General features: G+C 36.8%; 1 protein-coding gene across 1 annotated transcript in view; it reads right to left on the bottom strand.

Moving 5' to 3' along the window:
- Positions 1 to 10000, bottom strand: part of LOC115214812 (inactive pancreatic lipase-related protein 1) — a 38183-nt gene that overhangs the window by 5793 nt on the left and 22390 nt on the right. Inside the window, exons 3-5 of the mRNA XM_029783842.2 lie at positions 6832 to 6951; positions 3647 to 3769; positions 510 to 731 (exon numbers count right to left, since the gene is read on the bottom strand). Coding sequence (XP_029639702.2) covers positions 510 to 731; positions 3647 to 3769; positions 6832 to 6951 — 465 coding nt within the window. The remainder of the gene's footprint in view (positions 1 to 509; positions 732 to 3646; positions 3770 to 6831; positions 6952 to 10000) is intronic.

The following is a 10000-nucleotide window of genomic DNA, read 5'->3' on the forward strand; positions in this document are numbered from 1 at the left end:
GGAGAAATTAAGGCCAATAGGCCAGCTATAGTTGTCAAAGATCATGAAGAAAAAAAAATGTTTTCTAATTGATGTATCAATACCGACAGATGACAACGTGTCTCTAAAAGAAATGGAGAAACTCTCAAAATACAAAGACCTGGAAATAGAGGTAACCAGATTGTGGAATCTAAAAACAGAAACAATTCCTATCATAGTAGGCGCATTAGGTATGATAAAAAAATATTCAGGCAAATATTCAGGACTTACAAATTTATATAACATAGAGAAAATTGCACTACTGGGCACTGCACACATCCTACGCAAAACGCTTTCAATACAGTAACCATCAGAGCATCACAACAAATCACAGCACATACCCAAGGCACACAGAACTGCGCCCGGTAGTGAAGTGAAAGCACGCTATAAAAATAAAAATAAAACTACTGAATAATAATAATAATAATAATAATAATAATAATAATAATAATAATAATAATAATAATAATAATAATAAGATGGATACATACCACAATAAGGAGGAGCTTTCAACGTATTGAGGTAGTAAGTTCCTTTGGGTGTCCTCTTAGACAAGTAGTAACCCATTGTAATAAATTCCCCTAATACGCATTGGCCATTTTCAAAATCGGCATCACTGCTACATTTGACGGCTCTGAAACATGTTGAGTTAATGGACTCCATGAACAACTGTATGGCCCTACTATGACTACAACCAACATAATTAGTCGCATCTGGTAAAGAAAACGAAATACATTATTAGCAGAATAATAATTCACAAGAGACAATTGCTATTGTAGACTTGTAGGTACGTGATATTTCGTTATGCAATCATAATAGAACATACGTTTTTTTTTTTTTAGAAGGTAATAGCACGTTCTACTGCGTTAGCAGTGCACTTTCTACATTATGTCTGTAGATATTCTACAGAAATTATAGCCAGCACTGATTTGCTACGACGTTTCGCTTACGAGACATCAGATGCAAACAAACAATGGGATCGAAAATGAAAAACAAGTAATGGGCGTATATGCCCTATTTTGAGGGGGTTTTCCCTCCATCAGCACCCGTTTAACCCATTAATCATACTCGAACACATTGCTTAAATATCCACTATACTTAGAGGTGCGTAGTTATTGGATATACCAATTTATATATTTAACGCATTCCTGGAATGGTACGTAAATATTAATGACTTATAGGTAAGAGGTATGGAAAATTACTCTTTATAATGCAGCTGATCTACAGCATATTTATGTCTAGTTAGACCGTACCTCCAGATGGTACGCACTCAGTTACGTCTGTCGTTAAACTAGCAGTAAAGCCCGGCGTTGTTCGGCAGACTTTGATGTCGCGTTAACAAAGTTTTGACATAGTTTCAATCTTTTTTGAAAAGTAAAAATTTTGCATTACGTCGCTTGTTATTTTCTTTAAGTGAACATTTTTCTTGTTGAAATACACTGAAAAGTGGCGACACAGCAGTAAAAAAATCGTAAAAAATAGGGATTTTCATAGAAAAAAAAGCACCTTTTTGATGTAAATAATTTGAATTTGAATTTTTTCTTCTATGGAATGAAGAGCAAGCCTTCTTCTATCATACTCTCAATTTTGGTCAATTTGCGCTGCAGGGTCTCGGAGGAGATAGTGTTAGTTGAAGGCTACCAAACCTGCCACACACTAACAACTTCAGCTTTATATATATAGATTTCATCAACCATACATCATCGAAACAATTAGAGAAATTCTATAAGTAGACATTTCTTATGGCTCGATTGAACGGATTGTGGTGTATGTATGTATGTATGTATGTCTGTATGTATGTATGTATGTATGTATAATACGAATTGGACGAGTCTGAAGAGTCGACTATACAGCTCAGCGCTTTATAAGCGCGAAACGAATGACCACTCTCTGACAGCCTTCTGAATGTACTATTGTCCTACTATTTTAGAGTGTGATTCGTTTTCAGATATATGAACTACTGACCGACGTGTGTGTGTGTTTGTGTGTGTGTGTGTGTGTGTTTGTGTGTGTGTGTGTGTGTACACACATACATACGTACATATATTTATATGTATATACATACATGCACATATATATACACACGTACACACACACATATACGAGGTCTAGTTAATAAGTATGCGGACTGTTGCCATAGTAACAAAGCTAAAGCACGCAGAGTGAAACCGCTCGGCATAGATTGACCTTTAACTCTGCTGTGCATGCTCACTAAGTATTAATTTCTAGCTCACTTCCGCTAGGAAGGAACGTGTGTAGCGTGTGATTGTCGCATTGACAATGACAGAGCATGTTGTCATGGCGATACCTGCTCAGAGGCTTACGCAAAGTTGCAGAAAGTGTATGGAGAGGAGTGTATGAGCCGCACAAAGGATACGAGCGGCTCAGACGTTTCCAATGGCCGAAAAATTTCGATATAGACGAACGTTCTGGGAGATCCGCAACCAGCAGAACTGAGAAAAACATCGCAGATGTGCATGCAGATGTGAGGGGAAATCATCGAATCACCATCCGTGAGTTATCAGAGGATGTGAAGATTAGTTACGGTTCAGTTCAGTCCATTATCACTAAAAATTTGGGTATGAGACGCTTGTCTGCCAAGTGTGTGGCAAAACTCCTTTCAGCTGAGGAAAAAAAGCACTCGGATTTCAGCTGCACAAAATCTCCTTGATTGTGTCGAGAACGATGAAAACTTTTTAGAAACTTTGCGTAGGCCTCTGAGCAGGTCTCGCCAATTTTGTATTGTTTTAAATATATCCGCTGACTGTTTACAATTCGTCGAGATTTCAATGTTGAGATATGGAAGGGGAACCAACTAAAATTCCGAGCATGTTTGTGACATGAGTACAGTTATGTCCCCAGACGCATACTACTTACAATATGCCTACAGACTGTTAAAAACCAGTCGAGAGCCTAGTTGTTGGACATTGAAAACATTTACTATGAAAGCCACGCTGCAATTATATATATATATATATATAAATCCTTTCCATCATCCTTTATCCTTTTCTTGTTTCAGTCATTAGACTACAGCCATGCTGGAGCTCGCCCTTGAAGAAATTTTTGTTGAAAAGATGGATCCCAGTAATTGTTATTTTTCTTTCATAAGTACTGGTACTTATTATATCGGTCGCTCTGTCGAACCGCTTGAATACAAGAACGTAAACACACAAACACTGTTGTGAAGCGGTGGTAGGGGACAAACACCGATGCAAAGACACACACACACACACACACACACACACACACAACACACACACACACACACATGTATATATAACATCATACATACAAACATACATACATACATACATACATACATACATACATACATACATACATACATACATACGTCACTAACCTTAACTCACAGCAAAATCTCATGTTGTGAAGACATTCAACTACTCACAGATTTGGTCTCCTAGCAATCTGGGTTTTACCTATACACTGGATAAATTGCACAGAGGACTCACATGAAATAAATCACACCCGGAAGACTTAACTACTAGAAATACCTATATTTTACACCTCTGTTATTTGGGACACTAGTGAGAACGATGTTATAATATACATGAGAATTTTAAAGAAAGCAGTCCTGTCAAATGTTATTGTAGGTGATTCTACTTACTTTTCAACCCAGTTTTGTAAGCTTGGTAAAACAGGTGTGCCCATGATCCTTCACATCCGGGTTGTTTTTTGCCGCCATTAGGGTAAAGATCGACATCGCCCAATTGTTTCATTGTTCCGAAGCCTGCGAAAGATAATGATCTTGCGTTATATTTCGCACAGGAGTTCATTGTCAGACCAATGTAACTGATGAGGAGACATAGTGCGGGGGAAAATTACAAAACTGGTGAGGGTTATACAAACATACATACATACACACACATACACACGCATACATACATACATACACACACATACATACACATATATGCATATACACACATACATACACACACATACATACACATACATGCATACACACACATACATACATGGACACATACACACATACATACATACATACATACATACATACATACATACATACATACATACATACAAAAGAGGGAAACATTTAAATCAGATGAGCAACATCTCTATCAATGACTTGACTGTTTCCCCTATATCTGATGAGGAATGTTACAGGTATCTAGGGGTGGATGAAAACATATCTTGCAATGACACCTGTAACAAAACATGTGTCACTAAAGAATATTACAGCCGAATAAAGAAAATTTGAACTTCAGAACTCTGCATTCAATAAAACAGCGGCCCACCATGTGTCTGCAGTGCCAACACTCACACCAACTTTTGGATTGCTTGTTTGGATGCTTGATGAGATCCGAGACATTGATGTGAAAACCCGAAAAACACTAACGAGCACACAAAATTTCTACATAAACAGTGACGTAGACCGCCTCTACCTAAAACGAAAACAAGGCGGCAGAGGCTTAACATCGATCTAAAATGCCTTTGAATGTCGTATCATATCTTTTCGGCAACATCTTTTAACCACCAATGGTCGAAATGCATCCCTTGACCAAGTTTGCATATATGAGGCTGATGATATCATAAGAGTTTGAAGACATCTCCATGAGCAACGTTCCTTGTCTGATGACCTAAAATACATGCCCAAAGAAGTCACACGACTCTACCGCAACGTATCATCAGAGAAAAGGGTGAGCGTATATGAGCAGAGTGGCACACATGTATGTCCGGGTTCCATTTAGTAATTTTCCTTATGACATAAATACACTATTGGATTTGAATTTAAATTATCATTGTCTTCCTCATGTTTGAACCCGGACATACATGTGTGCCACTTTAGATCCTAACGTAAGCGATATTAACAATATTATGAATGATAATGATGGTAGCATTAATGGTATTGACAACGATAATGATGCTAACTTTAATGACACTTTGGAAATTACTAGGAAGTAATATAATGTACTATTGACTATGTATATTTGCATCTAGGTACTAATATGTGTGTGTTTATTATCACAATATTAAGTTGAAAAACTGAAACATTGAATGTGGAACATATATATGTTTACTAATTTATATTATTTATTTACATTATTATGTATATGTATATTTTTATATGTATAGGAGTGTGAGTATATGCACTCATTTGTATATGTATATCTCCGAAGAGGCCTTATGATACTTTTGTAAATGTCTCATTTATATCCATATATTGACCTACCATAAAAGGCTAATATTGGTAAAATGAGACATACCTATCTACATGGCCGAAACAGCTGTAAGATGTAATCTATATTTATATTTGTATTTACTTATATTTATATTCTCTTTTTTTATATATATTCTACTTATTATACAACATTACTCTTTTATGTACACTTTTTTATGTACATTCCTTTGTGTACACTGATTTGTTCTGCTTTTTTATGTTTAACCCTACAGTCTCTCATGTGGTGGTTTAATAAAGTATGTGATTGAGTATTATCTGATAATTGATATTTGATTTAGATGTATTTCTCCATTTTCTTATCTTGTATTAGTAATTTGTGGTAAGTCATTTTACCTTTGCCCATATAATACAGTAAATGAATTGATTGCATTGCAATCCTTAACATTTATGTATTAACTTTGTTGGGTACTTCACTAGCAGTATATTGGATATATGTTATCCCATGGAGGGTTGCATTTACAACCCCTATCTCAATTTGTATATATATATATATATATATATATATATATATATATATATATATTATATATATATATATATATATATAGTGAATTGAAGAAATGGAGTTGAACGAAGATTGCACAGAAATCGTTTTATTGCATTCTACACGTGTTTCGAAAGGCACAATTTGCCAAATTCCGAATTTGGTAAATTGTGCCTTTCGAAACACGTGTAGAATGCAATAAAACGATTTCTGTTCAATCTTCGTTCAACTCCATTTCTTCAATTCACTAATAATATTAAAATTCAATTATCCGCACCAACGCACGGTTGCAACACCATAGGGTTGTACCTCCAACCGTGCTGTCTTCTGCTGTGATTTTTGCTACCAAGGTATCGGTTAAACTTTTGATTAATCTGCAACAAGATTATTCATCTTCTATTTCACAAAATATATATATATATATATAATATATATATATATTGATAGAAATGGTAAGACAACAAAAGAGTGAAAGAGACCTCGATATTATGTAAATAGAGGAATTTGTCACATATTATATTTACAGATATACACATTCACACACATATGACATGTTACTTTCAGCTTCCGTTTACCAATTCCACTCACAAGGCCCGAGGCTATATTAGAAGTCACTTGCCTAAGGTGCTCCCCTGTGAGACTGAACCCGAAACCATGTGGTGAGGAAGCAGACTTCTTATCACACACACACACACACACACACACACACACACACTCACTATATATGTATATATATATAAATGTTTGTTTTATATATAAAAACAAATTATATATAAGCATAGGATTACTGAATGCTTTTTAGTTGAATACATATCTGTTAAACTTTTATAAAATAAAACTAACTTCGAAGCTTAACGTGTGCATGAGTGTGTGTGTGTGTGGGGGGTGTTCGAACAGACGAACAGAAACAGCTTCTGTTATATATTTGGTTTCGTACAAGCTACGACTCTTTACACTTTTTTCGGCTTTGACTTTTCTCCCTTTCGAGATCGGTAAAATGCGTGTCAGACAAAGAGCTAAATTCGATATGTTGTCGACTAAAAATCTTTGTAAGCTGGCTGTTCAAAAGTAGTAAACCAAAAACAAGAATTAAAAAATATACCTTTTATGGCTGAGAACGACGAACCATCTGTGTGAATAACATCGACAAAGTCAGCATCACTGGGGTCCAGACGAACTTCTTTTGGGGCACGTTCATAGTTTGGTCCAGCTGGATCTAACCCTGCAAGTAAAAAAGGTAGAATACAGTGTTAAAATGAGTGTTTACGGTGATTAGTTTTTGATGTAGGAAATACATACACACCCAAAGATACAGGCATTCTGTCAACACATCAAATGTGAAATCCTTTCCTGGAGTCGGATCGTGGTGGTATCCGATGATAGAATCAAGTTACAAGCGTTATTTTGGATCACCAAACTCCAAGAAACTGCTGTTGGACTCGTAAAACTCCTACTCATCATCCTTAATTCCTGGTACCATTTCCAGTCGGACTTCGTTTATATGTATACATATGTACCTTCTTTGTATTAAATGAGCTCTACGAAGTGTATTCTATACAGAGAATACCTGTCTCTAATCTATAAACTACTAGCAGTATCGCCCGGCGTTGCTCGGGTTTGTAAAGGAAATAACTATAAAGCATTTTTAGAGAGTTATAGTAAAAAAATAGCAAAAAAATGCATTAAAAATGGAAAAAATATGATGGTAATTTTTTTTTTAAATCGTTGACTCATCGTAGACATTTTTAGAGAGTTACTTCCCTTTATTAAAAAAAATATGCATTAAAATGGAAAAAATGATGGTAAATTATTTTTTAAATCGTAGACTCATCGTAGACGCGCGCTAATACCCAGAAGGGCTCGATATGAATCACGACTATAAGATACCCGGTTTTGGTTGAACTGCACCGCAAAATGTGGGAGTAGTTAGGAATCTAAATCGGAGTAGACAGACACACAACCTTTCTTTTATATATAAAGATATACATATATATATATCGAAGAGGGAAAAAGCGAGAAAATACAAAGCTTCAGATAATGTGGAAAGTTTAACAAAACTATTATATTTCAGGCTCGAAGGCCTGTCTTCAAAAGAAAAGACAGTTTAAGAAAAGTCCAGTTATATAGGTTCCGTTAAACGATTCAAGCTCCCTAACATATGTTGTTATATAAACGCTTGGGAGCTTGAATACAACAGCACGGTTGGAGGTACAACCATCTGGCGTTGCAACCGTGCGTTGGTGCGGATAATTGAAATTAAAACATTATTGGTGAATTGAAGAAATGGAGCTGAACGCAGATTGAACAGAAATCGTTTTATTTCATTCTACACGTGTTTCGAAAGGCACAAATTACCAAAATCCGATTGAATAATGGGACCATATTGTGTCTTTCTCTTCAGGAAGAAAAAAGGAAATCCGTTGGAAAAACAAAAACAGAACAGAGGCAGAGCAAAAACAAATCGAACTGTGCTCCTAAGAGCCCATGGCGAAACTGTTTATCAGTGTATGTTGAATCTTCAGCCACCTGTTGAATTCTTCAGCCACCGGTTCTCAACATACACTGATAAACAGTTTCGCCATGGGCTCTTAGGAGGCACAGTTCGATTTGTTTTTTGCTCTGCCTCTGTTCTGTTTTTGTTTTTCCAACGGATTTCCTTTTTTCTTCCTGAAGAGAAAGACACAATATGGTCCCATATTCAATCGGATTTTGGTAATTTGTGCCTTTCGAAACACGTGTAGAATGAAATAAAACGATTCTGTTCAATCTGCGTTCAGCTCCATTTCTTCAATTCACCAATAATGTTTTATAGATATATATATATATATCGTGTTGTGTGTGTTGTGTGTGGTGTGTGTGTGTGTGTGTGTGTGTGTGTATGTGTGTGGATATATGTGCATGTGCGTGTGTATACATGTATACACAGATATGTATTATGTATGTACACGTATATATTTATATATATGTATGTACGTGTGGGTGTTGTGTTAGTATGTATATATATTTGTGTGTGTGTGCGTGCGCGCGTAATAGAGCTGTCTATGTATGGACCAAAAGTAGCCAGAGACATACAGCCTAAAGGAAGCACCCCAAATCTCTCCAATCTGAATTTCCTCAAAGAAGACTGGAAATCGAGCCAAAAAGAGATCCCCAGACAGGACTGGCCGAAATGTCTCTCTACACCAGACATTGGTATTCAACTAGAAGATTTCATATCTGTTATGCAAACCATATGCCAGAAATTTATCCCAGAGCGCAAGGCCAACACAAAGGAAGAGGAAGATCCTCATGAGACGATGGACGAAGTTTGAAAATCGCTTCAACCAACATCCCAAAAGCAGTGAAAGATCCCACCTAAAATCACCACTGAGGAAGATTGAAAAAAGACTGCAACAATCCTATGTGAAGGAGAGAGCAGACAAAGAAGCCTGGGTTATAAAAAACATTAAGTCAAACACAAAGGCCTTCTTTCATTATGCCAAAGAAACAGCCTCAGTACGCTACAAGCTGGAAAATAGAAGCCCTCTTCCAGAAGGATGGCTTCCTCAGATAACCCAACCAGGATAACTGAGGTACTGAATGACCAGTTCAAAAGTGTCTCTACCACCCCGTCGGAACACAGACAAGTACACGAATCAGTGGATGTCTTTGCCGCCCAACCTATAATCAGCGAGGTAATTACGATGGATTACATCGACATTGGTGAAGAAGATATAATACTAGCCATAGATGAGGTGGGCGCAAACTCGGCTGCTGGCCCTGATGCTTTCCCAGTGATCCTTCTCAAATCATGCAAATCATGCGAGAGCACTACAGATTCTCTTCCAGAGTTTTCTTGCAAATGACAAGCTGCCAAGCAAACTGAAGGAAGGAATTATATACCCAATCAACAAAAAGGCCTATCTCTCTGACTTGACACATCAGCAAAGTCATGGAACGAATAGTCAGAGAGAAACTAATCTCATTCTTTGCAGAAAATGATTTGCTGAGTGATACTCAGCATGGTTTTCGACAAGGTAGGAGCTGTCTGACCCAGCTCATACAGCACTATGACTGGGTGTTGAGGCTGTTACTCAACAACTCAAATGTGGACATAATATACCTTGACTTTGTAAAAGCTTTTGATAAAGTTGCTCATGGCTTGATGTGTCACAAACTGCGCGATTTTGGCATAGCTAGAAAACTTGGAGAGTGGCTACACGACTTTCTGAAAGATAGAAATCAGGCAGAGGTGACCGATGGAGCCACCTCAAAGAAAACACAAATAGTGA

Source organism: Octopus sinensis, linkage group LG8, assembly GCF_006345805.1.
Source record: "Octopus sinensis linkage group LG8, ASM634580v1, whole genome shotgun sequence".
In the NCBI taxonomy this organism is placed as follows: Eukaryota; Metazoa; Mollusca; class Cephalopoda; order Octopoda; family Octopodidae; genus Octopus; species Octopus sinensis.